Here is a 25,076-nt window from a genome sequence, read left to right as displayed (position 1 = left end):
TAGCCGCATAATTACTGAATTTTGTAACTTGTATCAATTTTGGTTTCTGTTTCTGAAAGTACAAACAGTCCCTGACTTATGATGGTTTGACTTAATGATTTTGTCTTTTAGCTTGCACAGCCTTAAGTATTTACTCTGGAACCTTTTCCAGAAAAGGTTTGCCTACCCCTCTACTAGAGGTAACTTAAGGTTCGGTATCTGTCCTCGCTGCCATTTCATCTGCATTGCCAAATGCAGTGGCTCCTTTGGGTAAACAACCTGGGGTGGAATCAAATTATGAATACCTAAGATGTGACCTCACTTCTATAAAATGAATGTGTTGGAGTGGAAATATGTGTTGTATTGACTAAGTATGTGCAAGAGGGTGTAAAACACTTGGTTAAGATTAAACCAGGTGGTTTTCTACTCAGTTTACACAGAAGGATCTTACCTAGAGACATACGTTATTTTTGAAAAATCTTGTTGAAATGTGTCACTTCTGTGAAAATATCCGCAGATCACAATTTGTAGCCTGTGGCAGGATGGGAAGGTTGAACTGGGAGATACTTTCATCCTGGTTTACAGTGTAAGTTGCTTTACATTTACCATTTTCTGAGGTAGGTTTGTATGTAGGTTTTTTTTAAAAAAACCCTCACTTTGATAATACAAGTATATGCAAAAATATACAATACAGTATGACTTCAGAGTCAGCCCAGCAAATTTACGTGTATCTCAAAACAGGGAAGATTTGCTAGTTTATAATATAATGGAGTAATAGTTTTTTCATATGTTTTCTTGAAGCATGAATCACATGATTGCTAGCCTTTTTTTTTTTTTTTTGAGACAGAGTCTCGCTTTGTTGCCCAGGCTAGAGTGAGTGCCGTGGCGTCAGCCTAGCTCACAGCAACCTCAAACTCCTGGGCTCGAGTGATCCTTCTGCCTCAGCCTCCCGGGTAGCTGGGACTACAGGCATGCGCCACCATGCCCGGCTAATTTTTTTTTTTTATATATATATCAGTTGGCCAATTAATTTCTTTCTATTTATAGTAGAGACGGGGTCTCGCTCTTGCTCAGGCTGGTTTCGAACTCCTGACCTTGAGCAATCTGCCTGCCTCGGCCTCCCAAGAGCTAGGATTACAGGCGTGAGCCACAGCGCCTGGCCAATTGCTAGCCTTTTTATAAACATGATTTATACCTTTGATTTCACTAGTTAAGATAGTTGTCAAACATATGCCATATTTCCAATTGTTGTCTATTGATTACAGTGTACTTGAGTTTTATAGTCTACTTGTCCTCAGTATCATTTAACTACTGAGTAATTACCCTCATCTTTCCACCACCCTTCCCCAAAAAACATATTATGTCCATGTTGTAGACATGAATTTTGCCATTAGTAGCCCTGTTAAACAAGAGAGTGTATCTTTAAAGTAATTTATATTGTCAGTACAAAGTACACAATTTCATATAGACAGTTAATGAAGGTGACCAACCACTTTATTTGGGTACATGAGGAATGAATTCATGGATATGCTCTTCCTTAAATGCACTGTCATTGTAGTCAGATGCAAATGTTTTTAAATTTACCTTTGAAATAACAATCCTCTTCCACTATGCAATAGCAAATAGTTGACTAAGGTATATGAAGTATTTCTACAATATTTTTAAATGAAAAATTTTTTAAATCTTGATTCCTGTATGATAAAATCTCTAAAAACAAGAAAAGTCAAAATTATCAGAGTAATGGACAATCAGAACAGTTAAAGTATGTTTCTTCAAGTTTGAGTTAAGCTATTAAATTTTTTAAAGTAAAATACTTAAAGGTAAATTTTATAAATTTGCCTCTTAAGGTAAAGTTTTATAAATATGTACAAAATGTAGGTCTATTTATTTGGTACTTTGTTCACTCAGATAAATTTATACTGCATATTAAATGAGCATAAATCATCTCTAAAAATTATAACCTATTACAATTAACAAAACTGAACAAAAAACCCTTTGAAGGTTATTCACTATATGAAAACAGAAAGGGAACCATTACAATAATGAAAATTTTTAATTTTTAAAAAACTTTTTGAAATCTGCTTTTAATCTGTATTGACTTATATATTTAAATAATTACATAAAAGACCGAAGGGAAAGGGGTAGATTAACAGTACTGTAGCAGAGTATAGGATAATAAAAATTCCATCTTTTCTAGCTTTCAGTTTGGCAAAAGGGATTACCTAACAGAATCCTGTCCAGGAAAACAGCTATAGTAATGTGCTTTGAAAAAAAAAAAATCTGGCTGCATATAATTCTTAATACATCATGTGCTGCTGTTACCTTAAGACTTCTAGCAGTAGCTTATACATAAGTTCCAGTCTGGCACTTCAGGTAATAAAAAATGACCAAAAAGTGCTTTAAGATAAAAGTAAAAATGTATCGTATATTCTGAGATTTCTTGAAGCAGATTGTCAGATCAAACTCTTTAGTTTAAAAAAAAATCTGAAAAAGACTGCCATCCTGCTGTTCAAAGAATTGCATTCAGTGAACTATAAGATGGTTCATTTCTGACATTGGTTCATTCATAAGCACATTTAATATAAAACTACATTTTTAGCAAGGATGAGTAATTGTACAGATCTTTTACTCCATTATCTTCTGGTCTTCTAGTTTATTTTGTGTTGAATTTTTGTCTTAACAAAGATTTTGGAAAATGTATTACCATTTTCTCTTTGATTAAATACCATTTTCTCTTTGATTAAATACCAGTTACTTAGCTGTGTAGTTTTAAAAGGTAATCTGCTTTAAATACTCAAAATCAGTACCAAAAAAGTATACAGCTTATTCTAATTGTTAACTTTTACAAAATGTATACTTCATTCAAATAAAAAAAAAAATAAAACTTTTTTCTTTTTTTAAATAGTGCATACAAGGCACAAGAGCTTCTTAGTATTAATATATATACTGAAGCTGAACATTTTGGCATCAACAGACACACCACTCTAGTTTATGTTAAACTAAATTTCCAAATAGCATGCCATTTAGTTCCTGTTAAACTCAATTTCCAAAATTACATGATTTTTGTTTAATGATTTGCATAATTTAATCTTAATGGGTGTTTGAAGAAAAATATAGTTTAACTATCATAGTTTTGATGAGAGGACACACATAATATAGGTATCAACAGAGGATTAATCTGTTGACCTATTAGGAATTCTTAACAGAAATTCGGTATTTTTACTTATGTTCAAGAGGAGAAATAACCTAAAAAGAGATTTCTAAAAAGCCAAACAGATAAAAGAATGCCATAAAACAATTTTCATAATTGTTATTGTGAATTTTCCCCCCTAGAAGAGATGAAAATATATTTCTGATGTAATAGTAATGTATTAGTTTTGACAAAAGTTTTTTTAGCCAGTTGCTTTATCAGTGAGCCCAAGCTTCAATGTTCACCTTTATTTTCCAGCAGGGAACAAAGACTGGAATTAGATTAGTCTGGCAAAAATGGATGGGGATCTTCAACTGTAGGTCACTTGGACTTTGGACTTTGTAATGAATTCATGTTTATTACAGGCCACTCAGTCTGAAGCTGGACTCACATCAGAGGGGGGAAAAAGAATATCTTAATAGTCTCAATTTTCTGACTCAGAAAATTAGATGAGTAATGGGTTTTATGTGATAAACTGTGCTGCTCAAATATTTGTTGAAAACTGGCCCATGAATTTATTCTAGGTTTTTGATAGAAGATATTTTCCCTTTTGATTAATTTAATTAATTAAATATTTTAATATTTAATAGGGATTTGTGTTAGTTGTAACAAACTGTATATTGGATCAAAAATGTGTTACATTTTAAGCAACAGCTTGGAGACAACTAATTGATTCATATTCTGCATATCCAGCCAAAGGAATATAGGACAACTGACCAATGGCACCTTCCTATGGGAAGTTGCTTCCATCCTTCTACAGCATTGATACCTTGAAATGAAACAGAAAACATGAAAATATTGTGTTAACCATAAAAAAGTCCACAACTAACTAGATCGTTCATTACTTGTTGCAATAACATCCTTCATTATAACTGATTTCTATGCTAAATGGCTCAGTAGACACGTTCTTGAATACTGACCTCTAGATCAGTGCTTTTCAAACCTTACATATACAAAAAGGAATCTTATGAAAATGCAAAAACATGTAGATTCTGATTTAGTAGATCTAGGGGAAGGCCCAAGATTCTGCATTTCTATCAAGCTTCCAGGTGAAGCTTGTGCTGCTGTTGAGCGGCCACAGTTTGAGTGGCAGGGTTCTATGTTCTACATTTGAGGCCAACTGGAGTTTGGGAGTGGCAGCTGAGTTGGAAAGGAGATTTAGGGAAATAATTTTGAAACTTCATGTGCATAGAAGCACAGTATTTTTTACTTACATTGTATGAGCAGGGGAAATTAGGTAAGCTAAATTCAATCCACCTCTATGAGTTTAGGCACATCATAACTATCTGGAAACTGCTGAACTAAGACATTTTATGAAAAAGGCCACAGATCATTCACTAGTATAATTTAAAACAAGAAGAAAAAGCTTGATAACATTTAGTAACATGATTAAATTAGGCACATCAATATCAAGCTATTATTCAATATAAGTGTAAATTGAATGAATTGCAAATCTGAGATGTAAAGCAGGAAAAACAATTTTTAAAAGTCTAGTATCTATTAGCTACCTTAGGAAAAATTTAATTACAAAACCAAAACATTTGACCACCACTAGTTATGTCAATAGAATGGAAACTATAGTATCAGAGAATCATTAGGATTTTTTAGGTCTATGCAGCTGATTCATGCTGCTATTTGGTTATTATGACTACTAATGTCAAATATTCAAATAAAATCAGGTTCCTATGAGAGTTTTAATTTCAACGTTGTTATTTTGTCACCTATCAAATGTTTATTGAAAACCTATGTTCTGGCACTATGCAGGTGTTGAGGACAGTGATGAGCAAACATGACACTGGTCTTGTATCAAAATACTGGAGAATCTAGATGACTTATACACAATGTTCCCATGTAAATACGTAAAATATTTAATACACAGAAAAACTTGTAATAAAACTGACCTCACAAACAATGGTAATTATAACTAATAATTTGAGACACTGAAAAATCCTGTGAAAATTTTATGTTTTGCAAAACTCTGTTCTGTAAAATACTATTTGTTGTATTGGCTAGTGATTTATATTTGTATGTTCATAGTTACATTCTAAGAATTATTTTCAGAAATTTAATAATGTCTCTTGGCTATTTAACCAAATTAAGAAGATTAGATTCTCACTATCCTAAGCATAGTTAGGATCACTCTGATCTGCTGTATCATCGTGTATTCAGAGTTGATCCTGGTCTTCCCAAAGTGGAAACACCACTCAACTGGCAAATTGCCAGATCAACATTTTGCTGTGATTACATGGCTGGTCACCAAACGCAAAACAAAGCAAAAAATAAAAACAGATATCCATGAAGTACTTTGACACAAATGATTTTGTTTTACATGCTAATCTCTTGCTTCTCCTAGACTTTAGGATTCTAGATTGCAGTTTTGTAAATGAGAGTTGTTCCAATAATGTTAATTATTCAACTTTTTATACTGCATTTATTGTAATAGTACATATAGTTGTTTGTTTATTCCAAAGAGGCTCCTTATTTGTAGCTTTCTACTGACTGCAGGTTTATAGACAGATTATGTTTTAAAGAAAATGATTTGGAACACGTATAGTTTTCAGTATAACAGAAGTTATTAAACGGTCCTACTGTGACCAAAAATTTAAATGACAGTGGTTTACACTAACAAGATATAAGTAGCTTCTACTTAGACCCAGAGAGATTCTGCTAACAGATTGTCAAGGATGTGACTATTGTATATTATATCTGAATGATAAAAAATAAAAATAATAATTCTATTATCCTGTGAAATGACAAGATAATTTTCATGTAAAGTTCCATATTTTAGGATTGATCCCTGTCATTTAATGCATTACTATAAAATGACTTTTTTCCATCAACTTATTTTTATAATTTATCAAATTAACCTAAATTTTATCTAATACTGAAGTTTAGCTCCGTGTCCAGAGGCCCCAGCATGACGAATGCAATTCTACAGGTGAGATAAGACATCTTCTAATATGACTCACTAGCAAATACATAATGATATTTATGGAAACTTTGCATTAAGAACACTAGAAAACTTTTAAAAATATAAAACATAACAATAAAGGGAAAACTTATCTTACTTTTATAAAGTATGAATTTGCTTTGCTTGAAGAGCTAAGTCTCATTCTCCATGGTTAATGCAGGATTGCTCATACCTTAATGGAAGAACATAAATTAGCATTTTTGGTTGCTTTTGAACAAACAGGCAGAGATTTGTTTATTCATCTATGAATTCCCCTCACCCTTCGCCCCCCCCTCCCCAGTATGCTTCCAAAGATGCCTTGTACCTATGGGTGTTTATGATTACATAGAATCATACAGCCCCCCAATACAGTGTCAGCCACAACCAGCATTTCTGTCTCTTTTTCACACATAAGCACACAAGCTCACTAAAAATAATTAGAGATATACACCAAAGGAAGTAGAGGAACAAAATAATGAAAGATATACTGAGCCTGGCACTGCTCACATCACCTTAAATCAATGTTTCCTAATTCTTCATCTACCTACTTCATTCTAGTCAAACCAATCTTTGATGAGCCCTTTCTCATCCCACCTTCTCATTTCTCTTCTTTTACATCATCCTTTAAGCTTTAAAAATTTTCTCACTTCATCAAATTAAGAGAACAAAGAATCTAACACGCTAAATAATTAACGGCACATAAAAATCAAGAAACCACTTCTAACCAGGTGCTGTGACTCATGCCTGTAATCCCAGCTACTCAGGGAGCTGAGGCAGGAGGATCATTTGAGACCGGTCTGGGGAACACAGAACTAGTCTCAAAAAAAAAAAAAAAAGAGAGAGAAGAAAGAAAGGCAAAAAACCACTTCTATGTTAGTGTTGACTATGTAAGATGAAACAAGAATCCCTTCTGGAAAAAAAGGAACTCTTTGGTTTTCCAGCCCCGAACAATTGGCCCCCAACTGTATATCATTCCTTTGCCTCTAAGGAAACTAGTGGATTCACACGGTAAACTGGTGTCATCGATTTTGGTTAAGACAACACCTAGTCCTTCCCAGAGATTGGAAAGTGAAGTGGTGCTTTAGAAGCTGAAGAGAGTGACCAAATTATGAATACTCAAATCATGGGGATCTTTGGAGAGCATATATATTCCTTAAAAATAAGACTTTTTAAAGAAAGCTTATATTTTAGGAGAATATGACTGATTATATATTAAATAATGACTAAAATTTTTACTCAAGACCATCTGTTTTTCACTAACACTAAATCCCAGAGATTTCAAAGAAACCAGTAAACACTTGAAAGTGCAATGAGCCGAAGTCAGGCTGCTTGAGAGTTTGAAGAGACTAGAAATGAAGGAAATAAGGTCTGAAAAATTAAGTTAGTCAATCCAGAAATTTTCTGGAAAAGAGTCCCTTAATCATGGATGTATGGTTTTACTCATTTATATGGACACCACACACATATATATATATACACCTGCATATATGATCACACCATTTTGTTTAATCCTTACCAACCCTGAGAAATAGGTATTATTTTAAAGATAAGGAAGCTACGTCTAAAAGAGGTTAGGTAATTTAACAAATATCACACACTAATAGGTGTCCACGCTGGGATTTGAAATCAGGTCTGACTTAAAACCCTTACTTGTTCTTTGCTTATAAACTGTATGGACTGAAGTAATCAAAAGATTAAAATCAACAACAATAACGAGAAATGTGAGTGGGATGTGAAGAAATCACAGGCAGCTTAAGTTATGATAATTACACAATCACTTAGACATTTTGAAATTGGAGAAAAATCTTAGAGTAAATGACAGAAATACGGAATTTAAGATACCTTTCAGCTTTCAGCAGATATTTTTCAACCTATTGTCTAAACTGATTGCATTTTTTTGCATTTTTATGCTTTGTATTTTGAATTTATTTCTATCATTTAATGTGCAGTGATAAAGTTAGTTTTTTAAACTGGAAAAAAGCAATGTACATCCATTTTTCACAAAATGATTTTCTACTGCTAACATATATTAAAATACCTCACAAACAGAAATTCTTTGAAAATAACTGTACATTTACAATAGGAGTCTGACTCCAAAGTAATAAAAAAATTTTGCTTGAGTTCTTTGTAGATTCTGGTTATTAGCCCTCTATTGGATGTATAGCTCAAGAAAACAAACAACCCCATTAAAAAATGTGCAAAAGACATGAACAGAAGCTTTTCAAAAGAAGATAGACAAATGGCCAATAAACATATGAAAAAATGCTCAGTATCACTAATCATTAGGGAAATTCAAATTAAAACCACAGTGAGAACACCCTTCCCCTGTTAGAATGGCTTTTATTAAAAGTCCAAAAACAAAGATGCTGGCATGGATGCAGAGAGAAAGGAATGCTTATACACTGTTGGTGGGACTGCTATTAGTACAACCTCTGTGGAAAACAGTATGGAGATTCCTCCAAGAACTAAAAGTAGACCTACCATTTGATCCAGCGACCCCACTACTGGGTATCTACCCAAAGGAAAAGAAGTCATTTTATCAAAAAGACACCTCCACTCAAATGTTTATTACAGTGCAATGCACAATCACAAAGATGTGGAATCAACCCAAGTGCCCATCAATTCATGAGTGGTTTGACAAAATGTGGTGTATGTCTACCATGGAATACTACTCAACCATAAAAAAAGATGAATATTAATGCCTTTTACAATAATTTGGTTGGAACTGGATACCACTATCCTAAGTGAAGTATCTAAAGCATGGAAATACAAACACCACATGTACTCACTATTAGATTGGAACTAACCAATGAACACATGTATCCACAGAGGGAAGTAAAACTCAGTGGAAATTAAATATGTGGGGGCGTGGGGGAGAGGAAGGGTAAAAACCTACCTAATGGGTACAATCAACACTAGCTGGGTGATGGGCACTCTTAAAGCCATGACTCAAGCATTGCAAAAGAGATCTATGTAATAACCAAAAACATTTGTACCCCCCTTAATATTTAGAAATTTTTTAAAAAGTAAAAAAAAAGTAATAAAAATTCTGTAGGTAGTATAATGGATTTTTTCACTACTTTCACCTTTTAAAAGTAAAATATGTCAAAAGATAGCCAAACAAGCACACCCTTACCGGCTTTGCATTTTCCCTGGTTTGTGCTGCTCTCTGTCCAAGACTGTGAATCAGTAAGAAGGTGACTCTGGGACTCTCTCAATGGCTTTGCAGGAAATTGATGGTTTTCAGGACTGAATAATAATAATAATAATAACAAGTTAACTTTTGATAGTATTAAGTGTTTCTCAAAGTATGGAACTCAAACCATTTGTGATACAGGATGATTATAGGAGGTACCCCAGATAATTTGGGGAATACAAGAATGAGGCATTAAGTAACATTGACTCACAATGAGAAAAGTATTCTCTCTTCAGTCTCTTCATTCTTCTTATTACAATAAGATGACAATCTCTAACTCTGGCAAATCTCCATTTTTAATACAGAGAATCATCCTCAGCCTCAGAATTTAGCCAGTAAGGGAATCAAGTTAGAACTTAATCACAGTATTTTATTATCAATCTTATTTTTTAAAGTTATAATCTATATACAGCAAGTCATACTAGTTTCTCATTTGTGACAGTGGCATAAAGTTTGGTTTAAAAATAAGTTTAAGTGCCAATTTAAAGAAATATGTTAAAGAAAAATGTTATTTTTTAAGGGATATGTAGATATGGGAAAAAATAGGTAGATAACAGTAAGAAGACAATTTTGAGAAAAATTGACCTCGTGTTTCTGAAATGGCCTAAATGGTTTTGAACAAAGAATTCTCTATCTTCCTCTACAAAACTGAAATAACAAATTTCAGAACTATCTTGCAGGAATGTTAAAAACATCTGAAACTATCACATCTTACAAACTTGATCTTCAATTTGGGGAGCAAGGAGTCTTGAAAGCAAAATTTGCTTTAAAATTTAAGTTTTAAAATTGAGGTAGAAATGCTATGTATCAACATATTGGATAGTATGAAAAAAGATACATAATATAATATTTCTCTTAGGAAAAACTGTTGCCTTAGAAACTAAGTGGCATTTTAGAATATTCTGAAATAGTAATTAAAATAATGTTCCAAAGGAAACAACTACTTAAAATTCTTTCAAGAATAATTTCACATATTTTAGCTCAATTATATATAGTAGCTATTTTTTTTAAGAATTATAAGGATATGCTTTGTTCCTCAATGATTACTTCATATCTAAAATTTTTAAATATTTCAATTTTGTGCAGCTTTAACAACTCCTTATTAAAATTTTGGAGGTAAATCTTAAAAAATAAAAAAAAAGCATGTCTCCACACAGGCTTATACCTATCCATATTAAAAATTTCTTTCACTTTTTTTCCCTAACAAACATCATGAGATGGCATTTTACTTTAATTCTTATTATTCCTCAAGAAAGAGACCATACAATGAGAACAGCACACTAACTAGGCCCTGGTGTAGGGATTCTTTGGAGGTTCATTACTGCTAACAAGACTCTAAGCCAGGCTCCATTCATTCAACAATATTTACTGAGCACCTGTTACATCAACGAACAAAAGCCTTTGCTCTCATGAAACTTTCACTGTTATTGAGGAGGAATGTTAAATTTTATGTATGTGTATATATATATATATATATATATATATAAAGTCAGGAGGAAGAACAAGAAGGAAGGGGAATTGGCAAATATGAAGATATTAATAGGGAACGTGGTTGGTATACTTGAGAAGCAGCAAGATCTGTGTGTCAAGGATTGTGAGTGATGCACAAGTGATGAAGAATGACATCAGAGAGGAGTCTGGGGCCAGATCAGATGGTCTTGTGTCGTCAAGGACATTCATTACCTTTTATTCTGAGTAAGATGGGAAACCAATAGAGTTTTCAGCAGAAGAGTGGCACAGTCTGATTTATATTCTTAGTGGCGAATAGATGGGAATGCAGCTAAACAGAAGTGGCAAGATCAGTGAGGAAACTATTGAAATAGTCCATGTAAGAAGTGATGGTGGCTTGGACAGGAAGACAGCCATGGAGGTGGTAGGAACGTGTTCACGTTATAGGTATGTTTTGAGGGGGGCAGCTGGTAGGATTTGCAAATGGAGTAAATACAAGGTACACAAGGTATTTACTTGTATTTAAGTCATCTAGGATGACTCCACAGTTTCTGGCCTGAACACCTGGGTGAAGGAGGTCACTAAAAACTGATATATGGAAGAATGGAGGAGAATCATGTTTAGGGCAGTGGTAAGAATATAAATGTCTGGGAATCAAACTCAAAGTTCTGCTTTGAACCTGTTCAGTTGGAGATGACTTTTAGATGTCCAACTGTGTGTGTTGAGTAGGCAGTCAGATATACACTCTGAAGTACAGCAGAGAGCAGGACTAGCCATAGAAATTTTGTATGAGCTCAACAAGAGAATTTTGTAGAAGAAAGAGACTTTAGCTGTCAAAATCTCAACATTTTAAGGAAAAGAAAGGAAAGGAAGAGAGACCTAGAAAGGTTACTTGACTTTTCAAAATCATCCATTTAAAAAATTAAAGACATGGTTATACTCAAATAAATCTGTCCTTATGATATAAAAATTGGCTTTTCAAACCACTGAAAATTCACATATAGCATTTTAAAAGCTTAAGGAGTTATTCCTTTTGCCAGTTAGTTTGCAAATTCAGAATCAAATTTCAGGTCGTTCTGTTGCCATCCTCAAATTCTTGATAGACTGAAACAAACTAAAAGCTGGAGCAAGAAGCTCCAGTCCAGACAATGAATTTCCACGACCCCTCCCCTTCTCTCTCCACGGAAATGGCTCAGATAGTGCTTAGAGGTCTTTAAAAGAGCAGTGAGGATCTGGTGCGCATTGCTGATGGAACTGTCAAGCAGGTATCTGGGGTTGCATTTGATCTTCAAAATACTGATTGAGGAAGTTTCTTTGATCTCTATACCAGTTACCATGAGGGGAAAGACATGGAGGGTCAGAGGGAAATTTGCCCTGTCTGCTTACCTGAGCAATGGGGAGCTAATTTGGACTTACATTTTTTTCTTTTAATCACTACATTTAAAAAATAACAATATATTTCAGCCAACCAAAATGTATAGAGAATTAACACCTTTTTACCCACCACCTAGACTAATAACAGAATGTTACAAGCATAATGGAAGCTCCCCTTGTATTCCTCCTCAATCATAATCTTTTAGCTTCTGCATCCCAAGTGGAAACCATTACAGTAAATTATCACCTGTTCCTAATTTTTTTGTTAATGAACATATAACCAAAGGATACAAGAGGATAAAATACATTATTTGAAAGTAAAATGAAAAAAAATATATATGAGATTACTTTTTAGCTGTTGAATTCAGTCCCGCAGGAGTAGATGGTTGTTCAGGATCCTGGTTAACAAGGCAGGTTGGAAAGGAGCAGCCATCCCCTAGACTGTAATTAAAATTAAAACTTACAATTGAACCATAAAAAAGACAACAGAGTGAAACCCTGTTAAAATGCTGATGTTTGAGAGCAGAACATTTTATATCATAGGCAAAACATGTGTATCAGACATTGGCTTCAATATAGTGTTTATGTTTAGGAAGATGATGAGTTAGCTGATTCCCACATTGATATAATAATGAATCATAAAATAATATAATACTTTAAAAAATAGGAGTTCCTATGCAGAATTACAGACCTATGGAACTAGAGGCTCTTCCTGAAATTAGCTTTTGTTGGATTATTTTCATTAGTTTAAAGCCTGAAAAATTTCACAACAAAGTACCTTGAAAAAATGGGTAGCAACCAGTATTTCTTCTCATCACCAAAAACTTGTCGCATGTTTTTACTGAAACCCAAGCTGAATCCGTTCTTATCTGTTCCATGTCGAAATACTGGACTTCTGAATGCCTCTAAAAAAGATGGTAAAGCAAGCACATGAGTAAAGAACACATTTACTAGTAATCTCTAATATTTAGCAATAATTGCATTAAATGAGGAAACTCTGAAAATCAATGGCTAGGCACCTGTGGGTATGTGCCTATCAACAGTCCTGAAATATACCTGGTCTATTCTGCTTTAAAATATGATATATCAATTTAAAATTTTAAATAACCCTTTTATTAATATAGAAAATTAGAAAATACAACTAGCAAATGAATTAAAACCACATCTTATGAGTCATTTGATTAATAGATAGATGGATGGATGGATAAATATATACACAAATCTACATTTTTAAACCAAAATAAGACTATTCTTTACAAATATTCTACAACCTGCATTTTAAATCAATAAACTCTGTTTTCCAATTTCACTGAAATTTTATCTCATCTAATCATAAAGCTTTTCCAGCTGACTAAAAAATGTACTTTAAAGCTACTTTGTCCAAACTAGAACCATAGACTGCATCTAGTTATGCTCATTCTTTAGAAATGAGAAATTGCTATGTTCCAACCACATGGATAGTTTCTCAAATATTCCTAGAGTTTTCCCTCATTTCCTATGGGGCTGTTTGTTTTTAATTGAGATGAAATATACAGAACATAAAATTTGCCTTTTTAAAGCAAAGAATTCAATGATACTTAATATATTCACAATTTTGTGCAACTTCTACCTATATATCAAGTTCCTAAATATTTTCATCACCCCCAAAGAAATTCCATATCCATTAAGCAGTCATCCCCTACTTCCCTATCTCCCCATCCCCGGCAACCATTAATAGGATTTTTCTCTATAGTTCTACCTATTCTAGATATTTCATGTAACTGGGAATCATATAATAAATAATCTTTGTGATCAGCTTCTTTCACTTGGCATGTTTTCAAGGTTCATACATGTTATAGCATGTATCAGTGCTTCATTTCTTTTTGTGGCTGAGTAATATCCCATTGTACAGATATGCCATGTTTTCTCCATCCTTTGATGAGCATTTGGGTTGTTTCTACCTTTTGACTATTGTGAATGTGCTACTATGAATACTGGTATACAACTATTGGTTTGAGTCTCTGTTTCCGATTCTTCTGGGTGTATACCTAGGCATTGAACTGTGGGCTCACATGGATATTCTATGTTTAACTCTTTAAAGAATTGCCAGACTGTGAATAGGTTCCCTTCCACCATCCCCGATCCTTTATTCATCCCTCAGCATCTGTTTGTTTCCTTCAAAGAACTTTGCGTTTGGTAGTTGCTTTTATGTTTGGTTGTTAATTTTTGTGCCACTCACTAGACTGTTTTGCCCTCGCTCACATATACATAGTGCTTCCAAACAATGGATAATCAATCAATATATGGAATGAATGACCTTGTATGTATCTAAGTGACATACCACAAAAATGCAGGAAATAAGAATGCTTTTTACCACTTCAGGACAAGTTGGCATTTAATCATATGGCAACTGTCAATGAATATCTAGATACGTATTCAAAGCTCTGGCAACTGCAATAGTTGGATACTCACCTAATGTAGATTTATTTTTGCTGACAAGCCAACAATGATAGCCAAACAGAGAAGACAAGCTGACAGAAAACATAGCTGCAGCAAAGAATAAAAACATAATATGGAACTTGGCTTGAGTATCAGGTAGGCCATTCTATAAAGAAAGGAAGAAAATAAAATGTTTTGTCAAAGGGATATGTATTCCCCTACTTTTATAAGTAAATTAATAAGATTTTTTTTTTTGCTTAAAATTTTTCTTAAATTTAAATATGGAGAAAGATACATGGCTTTATATTGAAACTTTAGGGGAAATATATATATAAATATATATATTTCATCAGATTAAAATAAATGCTTGAATATGAATATATATGGAAATGATATTAAAATTCAGAATATTTTTTATATAACCAAATCATAGAAAAATTATGGTAGTGTATATGTATAAACTATAACAGTAGGAAGCAAGATAAAAGGAACTATAAAATATAGTTTTAAATTTATTTCTTGAATATGTTTTCTTAAAATATTATAAAGTCACAAATGTTTAGGTAGTTTTATTATAATGCCAGAAAATGAAGGTTAACTGGCACAATTTAGCTACTATTCTCATTGATGTTTTACATTACTACAAACAACAGCATCAAATACAAGAATACATACAACACCACATTCACAATAATGAGTCAAGCTATTTTAAATAATAGCATCACAGAAAACATCAACATTAGTACCTAACACCTGTCTAAACCTTACAATATCCGTGGGCTGAATCAGTCCATCTCAAAGCAAAACCAGTTTGACTTTTGCTGTTTGTGTATCCAAGGAGACCTGGACTGGTGCTAGAATGGAGGGCTGGACGCTCTGGACACTGAGTGAAAAACCAGGACTGCCAAGAGGTGGCCCTTCTGATAAAAGGTCATGATGTCTCAATACCCTGTTCTACCTGACAGATGGACACAGGTCACTAGATCTCACTGACAATTTTTGACAGCAGGGTCTGTACGGTGAAAACTTTGGTCGTTCCTTTTCAAATATATTTGTGGTTTGGAACTGAAACCATCTACAGGAATAAGGAGCAGTGAGGTAATATTCTCTAGACATTCATTAGGGGTCATTCTTCAAGCTGGACACTAGTAGCATTCTTGAATGCTAGGACATGTCCCTTCACCCATGTATTCCTAAGTGCTCAGTGATGTAACTGGCACACAGTAGGCATTCAGTAACACTTTGGTATTAAGTTTGGCTCAAATCCCACATGAATGATCTAGAAAATCATTTCAGAAATTCTTATCATAATAAAGGATACTTTAATGAAAATAATAAAGCAATCCTGGAAGGAGATAAACTCCTTTTTATCATCATTTGGTTTTCACAAGGGGGATTTTTTCATATTTAAAATACTCAATTTTAATTTCTTTTTGCCTACATTTACAATATTTAGTGCAGAAAACAAATGAGTTACCTAAAGCCTAATCAAGCAATACCTAATAAAAATCCGGGACACTACAGACATGATAATTTAAAAAATAATCTTACACATAAAGAAATCATTTCTATTTTTGAATTTGAAAATAACTTATATAGTCAAATTCTCATTATTTGCAGTAGGTATATTTTATAAAGTTACTGTAAACACTGAATTTATGAATGCTGGGCTATTGCTCCTAGGGAAAATACAGGGTTAGGTTTCCATGGGCCTCTCTGGTCACACATCTTCATCAACTGATCAATACATAACCTCATTTTACGTGTGTTTCTGCTTAAAGGCACCTTATTGAATATATATTGCTGATTTGTTCATATAAAACTCACATCCAACAGCACTACAACTCACGCCTGAATTAAGTTTATCTAACACATGTAGTTTTTTTCAATAAGACATATCAGTCTTGTTTCACTTAGAAACACTAGACCAAACTTCAGCACTTAAAGACCATTTTTAACAGCAAAATCAACAAAAAGCACAAAAAGGCAAAAAACATGGCACTAAATCGACTGTGAGAAGCACACTTGTTTACAGTATGAGAGCTGAAACAAGAAGGCAGAGTGTCGCCTTGTTCAGCCTCAACTGGGAAGGTGCAAAAGGAAACTTAAATTTTTTGCCACTGTGCACACATCTGCAAATGACCACAAAAGCTCTGTCAGTATTGATTTGGGGGTTGCAAGTGCTTTTTAATGGAGTAAATTAACAAATATAGAATCTGTAAATAATAAGGACTAACTGCATATCAATGAGCTCTATTCTATAAAATCAGTGTGTGACATAATTGTCTACTGAAAAGCCATATTAATTTTTTATACTAAAAGAGTCACCAAGGTAATGACTTACTGTCCAAAATTTGACAAAATACTGTAAATCTGTAGCCGCGATAAAAACACAGTAGAGCAGAGAATAAGCCAAGAAAAGGAGAAAGAATTTATAATTTGAAAATCCAACACAATTGTTCACCCTGTCAACAAAACAAAAATATTTTCAATGAGTTTATTATCTTCAATCTAGGTATGCATATGCTCAAGGTTAACATAGTGTTTAGTTTCTTCTCATTTTAAATTATTGTATTTTTTAAGTGTAACTCATAAGATTTCTTTATACATATAAACATTAAAAAATCCATTTCACTACAAAGAAATTTCTGTCTATATTTTAAAAATATGATATTTAATATTGATTTAATCCATCACAATGATTTTTCATATCCAATTATACAAATAAATACATACCTAAAAGCATAGAACTTGTGAGAAACTTAATCAAGTCAGGCAGATTAGAGGAATTTACTAAGCCCTTCCTCTACGTTATCTTTGGGTTTGATTTCCAAAATTGATTAAGTTAAAATTTTTTCAGTTTTCCCAAATTAGATGAAATATCTTCACAAACTACTCTTTGCATGCCATTACTAAAGCAACCAGATTGTCAAAGCATATTAAATAGGAGGTTTAAGAAAAGAAATAGAACTGAGAGTCAGACAGCCAGGGTCATAATGCCCATTTGACACTCAATAATTATGTGGCCCCGAGGGAGTGAAATAGTCTATTAGAATTTCATTTTTCTTATCTGTAAAATAAGCATTCTGAGATCATTTCTGAAAGCCAGCATTATACTCTATGATTCCAAATATGGAAATTAATAAATTCACAGTTCTTACTCTAAAATCAGTACATTGGGGAAGGGCAGAACTCAAACTATTATATCAATAAAAATATAAATGTGATACAATACCTGTGTGGACTTGGCCACTACCTTCACTGGTGGAGTTAACTTTTGGTTAACTGGCATAATGAACATACTGCATAGAACATACACATATTGTTTTCACTCTTCAAATGTCCTTGTTCTCACTCTAATGTTGGTAAAATATCTCACTGTCTATTGACTTTCCTAATAAAATGAAACATTTTTCTTTCTAGAATTTTTTTAAATGAATGTATGTCCACATAAAAAATGTTTACATTTTTTACTTCAAAAACTATAAGGTATAGGGCAGTATTAGATTTAGTATCTTTTTTAACTTAAAGGTCTTGTATATGGGAAATGAATTCATAAAGAGGCCAAAAATTGTGGGTGCATGCTGTATGAAAACAGTTATATTTGCAGCTTTAGAGGTTCCAGTGGGAATGCAAACCAATTGCTGGGGTTGCCTTTGATGGTGTCTGAATGAAATAATGGCAGGAAATCATATTGGAAACAATTAGCCTAGTCTAATTGTATTCTGTCTCATAAGGATACAGAGCATTCCCTTTGCTTGCTTGTGTTTGTTTAAAGAGGAAACAATGGGTAGACAAAGGCTGGGATACTATAAAACTTCAGACAATGTGGGTATAAACAATGACTCTTGTGAACTAGGAGAAAATCAGAAAGAATAGGAAAGATTGTTCTGCTTCCTACAGGAATGTAAGAAGAAGCTTTTGTACTAAATGGTAAAGAGCATTTGTATAGAAAGAAAATGGTTTTGATCATAGATTTTATAACACCTAATTTAGCTTATTACTTTAACTTCTACTTAAGAAGATGGTATAATTTGCCAGGTCAGGGCCAGGGAACACAGGAAAAGGTCAAAAAATAAAAACCAAGTATTTTAGAGTTTAATATGTACACACACACACACACACACACACACACACACACACACACATATATATCTAGGGGAAATCTAGTAATAATATTTATTTGAATTATACCTTACTCTCTTCATAACAGACAGGTTTTGGTTAGACATTTCAACTGCCTATTGCTTTGCAGACTCGATTTGAAAAAGAAGAGGACTTATTCTGAGTCTGAGCTTCCTCCATCTAGAATTATGGAGAAGCAAAACACATGCTAGGCAAATATCCTTTTTATGTTCTTTAAATTCAGTGTAAAATAGCTGTTGGCTCTGTTTCAGGGCAATTGCTTTTGGAGTCTAAACTGGGGGAAAAACATAATATATGAGAAAGAGTGTGGCTTCTGAAGTGCAAAAAACTTACTATGTGACATTGAGCCCAGTCTTTTAACTTTTCTGAGCCTCATTTTCTTTCCCTATAAAATGGGACACATAATTTCTACCTCTTTTTGTCACTGTTATATGTACTACAGATTATATGTATAATCTCTAGGGCATAATAGGCACTGAATAATTAAAGCTAAAATTATTTACTCTTCTTTGTGTTACCTAACCTTTGGCAAGCATGTGAAACTATTATTATTATAATTAAACAATTACAATTTTATGCTAAGAGAAAAAAACACTTCTCTGATAGAAAATCCAATAAAGAAAATATTACCAAATCTCTCTTTTAGTTAAGACACAAGTGTGAGATTGATCTCCTGAATCCTAATGGGTTATCTTAACTGGCCAGAGCAGATGTGCTGAAATCATGGTTAAGTAGAGAGGCATTGTTGATCTACTGTTTCAAATGCTCAAAGTTGACAGATACTAAAGTTTGAAACCATACGCAAGACCTGTATAATAAGGCTGCCCCATAGTCTGGGAACATCCTAAAAGTGCATTAATAAGTGACTAGTACATTCACATAAAGGTTGTAAAAAAAATTTTTTTGTATGTATTCATATGGAAACATTTCCAGGATATATTAAGTAAAGGAAAAAAAGAGGAACGGATTCAGTCTGCAGTGTAGCTATTTGTGTTAAAAATGATAATAATAATAATAATAATAATAAGGGATGTGGGAGGCTACACACACATCCACACACGCAAACACATGTATTTATATCTACAGAGTGCCCATGACATTAACAACATTGGTTCCCTGTGAGTAGGGGAAGAAGGTGGGGCTAGGGGCTGGGAAGAACATGTTCACCTATTTCATTTTTGAATTTAGGGTCAAAAGTATTTTATTAGCTAGAGATTTTTTTTAACTTAAAATTTTAATTTGAAATAAAGCAATAAAATAAAATGGCTACTTCATTCAGCTGGCACCAGGTGATTACGAGACTCAAGGTATCAAATCCTTTACAAGTCGACATGGCTACTGATTTCTGCGAGGGAGAGCCCAGAGCTGAGATGTGGCCGGGACAGCAGGTGCAGCCTGGGCAGTGATGGTGCAGAGAAGCAATAAGAAATGTTAAAAGGCACTGCAAGCAATTCATTCAGCTTCTCCCACACTGCCACCAAAGGGTGAGAGCAACAACAGGTAGAAGGTAGGTATACCATGCGAGACTATTTTTAAAAACTCTAGAGTCTTACATCTGTTCACTTTCACTTATTTCATAGGATCTGTCAACATTCGAAAGATTGTCAAATTACAAGTTTCTCATTCAGCCAAATGAATTGGAGTTTAGAAAGACTGCTATAATGGCAAATTATTATTTCTATTTGTGTAAATTTGTAAATAGCAGGGGCATGGCAAACTGTGTAGGTCTGTGCTGACCTGATTGTTTCCACCTCTCCATTCCTATCATCACAATCCCTTTGTTAAAGTTAGAAAAGTTGAAGTCAGCTCTGTGTCTCTGATTATTTTACCACTCTGCTACATAAATATAGAGCACACAGCTACCCAGAAAGGAGGGTACTAGGCAGGAGTTCCCCCAAAAGCAGACCCTGAGACAAGAACTTGGATACAGTTTATTTGATACAAGGAAGGAAGAAATACCAATGAAGCATAGGTTACTGGCCAGGCCCGCATTGGCTGAGGGTTGCTCCTGGAGGTATTAGTGCTCTGGCACTTCTGGACTGCCCAGCTTGTGAGCTGAACAAACCTACCCAGGTGGAAGAGATCCTGAAGCCAGAGAAGCAAAGAAACACAGGCGCCTGAAATGGGGAACTGTCAGCAGCCCTGGGAACTGTCTACCACAGGGGCCATGGACTCACAGGGGGGTCATGGGCATGAGCCTGGGGCACTGACAGCAGCTGCTGCAGGGGGATAGGAGGACTCGATAGAGGAATATAAAGAGGATAAAGAAAACTTATAATGGAAGATATTGAGAGAGAGAAAGACAAAGGGGAGCAAAGGAAGAATGAATATAAGTATAAATTAGTGCAAAGGGGGCATATTTATTGAGACCTTGAAGAAGAATATCATTCTCTTAGGAGTTGACTAGCCTTAACACTTCTTTAAAAATTTTTATCTCAGTCTCTCGGGAGATGGTCATGGTCTTAACACTTTTAAGGAGAAAGTCTAGGTGGAGGAAAGGAAGAGGTATACTGGCAAGAGACAGAATACTGGAAACCCTGCATTTGCCTGTTGTCTCCTGCTGCTAAGAGAACCATTCCCTGTATATATTTCAACCTCTACCTAGTGTGGACTTGTAGGCTTGTGTACCTGAAATCAGATAAGGCTTCTAGAATAAGTATGATTAATGTCCAAATCCAACCTGGCTGGCATGGTTGTCAGAGATAGGTGCACACTGTGATGAAAAATTGCAGGAAAAGATAAGAAAAATCAACCTTCAGTAATTTGATCTTTCAAATAATCCTCTAAGTTACCTAACTCCATGACTTAGAAAAATTAGGCAATACTATTGAAATTAATGAAGTGTTCAAGAGCATGGTTTTTTTAAAAAAAAAAAAAAAAAAAAAAAGAAATTAATGAAGTGGAAACTCTTGTTTAAACATATTTGTGTTATTTATGTATTTGCTATTCTGTTCCTTAATGTCAAGTTTTATTTAAAATAAATTATTAAAGATTTAGATGAGTTAATTCTTTATTAAAACCTTCCAGTGAGGTATTCTGTATAATTTAAGTATACATCTTTCTATATTATTTCTGTGAAGTTTTTTAGAATCTCTGTGCTTATGCATGTGCATACAAAGAAAACCCTCAGTTCTGAGCTAACATGCAAAATTAACTTTTATATTGTTAACCAGCTGGCTTTAAAATTATTTCATGGAAATTCTCCTGAATAAAGGCTCTCTTAAGCTAATTAAACATATTAGAAACTAAATCTGAAAGTACTTCCTAGGTCAGCTAAGGTAATATTTCATTTGTAAAAAGATTTAAATAGATATGATTTAATCCATTAAAATTTATAAGAAACAGAAACTTATTTAAGTATAGAGCCAAACTCACCATGGGCAATGATGATCCATCTTTAAAATACATCTAGAAAACAAAACACAAAACCCAACAACCCACAAAATTTTAATCACATAAAATTATAAAAAGAAAATATAAATTGTGGTTATTTCAGAGTTGTGGCAAGTAAAATATTGCAAAATTATTTACTTATCTAAAAATTGAACAATAGCAAAAGTTCTCACTTAAACACTATAGCCAATTCTGGTTATGATATAATGATAGAACTTTAAATTCAAAAATGTATGCTTTAGGATGTAAATCAACTCATTTTCTAAAAACAATATAATATGGTAATATACAACAACCTTATGCTAAAGAAAGTATGAAACATCAACAGATTTACAGAAAATCTGGATAAAACTTTTTCTTGGCTATCAATTCTTAAGCCAAGTAATACTGTCCTTGTAGTATATTAAACATTAATATATAACAAAATCTGACTGTCATAAAATCATCTGGGTTATCTTTACAAAGATGGGAAACACTCACAGAAGAAGTATTGCTAAATTGAACTAGCCAAGTCAGAACTGCTAAAAATCATGCACTTCTTGTCATTGTGAATCTGGAGGAAAATTGATCATGGCCCTACGCCACACTGGTATAAATGTAAGTGATTATACCAATTATATTTTCTAAATAACGATCTGAGAAGTGTGAATAAGGAGAAAAGGAGATAATCTGGAAAACAGTGAGGAAAAAAACCCCACACTGAATAAAAAAGACCACCAGCATGTAGATATTTTAGAAGTAAAAGGTTCTCTTACTTATCACAGACGGAACAGTGATGGCAGCGATCTGGTTTTATGAGTTGGCATCTGTCACAATAACGGATTGCTAGGAATAAAAAGCTCCACTTAGTCTTGGATTTAACATTGAATTGAATATACGGTTAAATGGCTTCTATCATCTCTCCAAATGTAAATTCTAAAAAGCATACAGAATTCAAATTTGGTAAAAATAAGATATTTGACTCTGTTCAAATACAAAAATGGAATGACTTGCCTACAGCCATAGTTCTCTGGAGACGTTTGCTAAGAACAGAAATTTTTCTAAAGCATTCTCAACTGCCAGTGGTTATAATGAGGCTCACAAAGGGTACAAATATGTCCATTTTTATCACAGCGATCAGAATGTTTCCCTCAATTAAACCAATTCATTTCCTGTACCCTGCTATGTACCAAAAACATTTTAAATTGGACTAGGCATTAAGTGACCAGGTTTTTGCACCTTGTACTATCAATAACTAGCTTTGGAAACTCAGGCAGGAACTTATTTCTAGGGGGCTTAAATTTCCTCAATATTTGTTTAGGCTTATAGAGTAAATATATCTACTCATACATAAGCACATCTCTGTCTTTGTGAGATAAAACCAGTGTCAGGAAATTACCACTTGATCATCAAGAAACAATGAAAAGAACAGCATAAAAAGTACATGTGAGACTTAGATTCAGTTATGATTCTAAACTGTTAGAAACAAAAATAAATAATATAAAAATGTTAATGAGACATTTTATATTCTTTTATCATACTAAGTCTTTGAAACCACTGTGTATTTTACACTTAAAACACATCTCAATTTGAACTGGCCATATTTTAAGTGCTCAACAGCCACGTGAGACTGGTGGCTACCATAATTGACAACAGAAGTTTAAAGTCACAAATTTCTGGGTGAGTCTTGGTCGGCAAGTATCAATAGTCCATGTGCGTCAGTTGTTTAATTGAATAGTTAATAAGTTACCTCAAAAATATGACCCAAGTAAGAGATTTATTAATTTAGTTGCATTTGTAAAAAAAAAGTTTTAGTATAAATTTTAAAGCTGGATAAAAAAAACTGTGCCCATACCTAATTGAAGTTTTACATAATTTATATAATTAGTTTTAAACTTATGAAAAATACCCGTGAATATATTAATTTTATATGCACTGTAAATACTGCTCTCTTACATTGAATATCAATAGGTATAATTAAAACTTTAAATGTCAATACTACTACATGTCGAGATTTCTGCAGTTTTTACATCTTCACTGAGTCACAACTAAGTAGGCAGAATAGAATGAAAGTTCCAATTTAGTTAGGATCGCTTTGCCACAGTGTTTGTTATTCATGTTTCTGTTCTACTTTATAGAATTGCACAGGAAAGATTTAATAGCAATCTAAGAAACAGCACAATATTTTGAAATGAGTGTTTGACAATTTCAAGGATATAAATATGGTTTCTAATAGTCGCTGTAACCCACTATGTGGATATTATTACAAAGCACACCCATCCTGGATGCTGACCTCCAGACATGGTCCTGGTATAGATGGGAAGGTCTTTGGCTGCCCGCCTAAGAACTTCCTGATGGGCTTCTCCTCTTGGCTCTCTTTCCAACAACTCTTTCTCTGCATAAGAGAGATGGAACTGGGGAATAAATTTAAATTTCAATCAGTATTTATTTTCAAAAAAACTATAACATATTGGTCTACTCTACCATGCCCAGTAAAAAGTATTTATAAAGTATTAATGGCAGACAGCATACTCAGAGAGATAACAGAGTCTGAAATCTCAGCAAGTCTGTTAACCTCACAGGTCATTAGTTTATGCATCCAGAAAAAGTATATAATATTAATACAGTAATATCTGCTTCCTCAGATGTTTATATAACTAAAAAGGAATAGAATACATAAAAATGCTTATAAAACTATAGAGCTCTATCCAATATTATTACATTAATAGATAAAATGGCCCAGTAAATAGCTCAATGAATGAATTTTTCGTTGGGATATCATTTGGAACAAAAGGAGAAACAAATCCATCAAGTGTAGATTCTCATCTAAGTGAGTTTGAACTTAGGGATAACCATTTCATAAAATCTCCTCCAGTGCTCAAAAGAACTAATTATTCATTTTACTTTTTATTATGCCAATTTGGCCCAACTAATTAAAAAATATTTGACAAAAACTGAACATTTGTTTGGACTCCTACTGAATAATACACACTTACACACAC

At 33.5% G+C, this 25,076-nt stretch overlaps 1 protein-coding gene across 1 annotated transcript in view; it reads right to left on the bottom strand.

Annotated features, from left to right (window-relative positions):
* Positions 1-819: 819 nt before the first annotated feature.
* The window catches only part of ZDHHC2 (zDHHC palmitoyltransferase 2), a 60,164-nt gene continuing 35,907 nt past the window's right edge, over positions 820-25,076 (bottom strand). The window contains exons 4-13 of the mRNA XM_012785003.3: positions 24,368-24,488; positions 22,851-22,920; positions 22,078-22,110; positions 16,901-17,021; positions 14,590-14,722; positions 12,917-13,043; positions 12,487-12,579; positions 9,256-9,368; positions 6,238-6,312; positions 820-3,938 (exon numbers count right to left, since the gene is read on the bottom strand). Coding sequence (XP_012640457.2) covers positions 6,272-6,312; positions 9,256-9,368; positions 12,487-12,579; positions 12,917-13,043; positions 14,590-14,722; positions 16,901-17,021; positions 22,078-22,110; positions 22,851-22,920; positions 24,368-24,488 — 852 coding nt within the window. The 3' untranslated portion in view covers positions 820-3,938; positions 6,238-6,271. The remainder of the gene's footprint in view (positions 3,939-6,237; positions 6,313-9,255; positions 9,369-12,486; positions 12,580-12,916; positions 13,044-14,589; positions 14,723-16,900; positions 17,022-22,077; positions 22,111-22,850; positions 22,921-24,367; positions 24,489-25,076) is intronic.

This window comes from Microcebus murinus, chromosome 24, assembly GCF_040939455.1.
Source record: "Microcebus murinus isolate Inina chromosome 24, M.murinus_Inina_mat1.0, whole genome shotgun sequence".
In the NCBI taxonomy this organism is placed as follows: Eukaryota; Metazoa; Chordata; class Mammalia; order Primates; family Cheirogaleidae; genus Microcebus; species Microcebus murinus.
The sequence above is the reverse complement of the archived record's forward strand: the minus strand, read 5'-3'. Positions and strand labels throughout refer to the sequence as shown.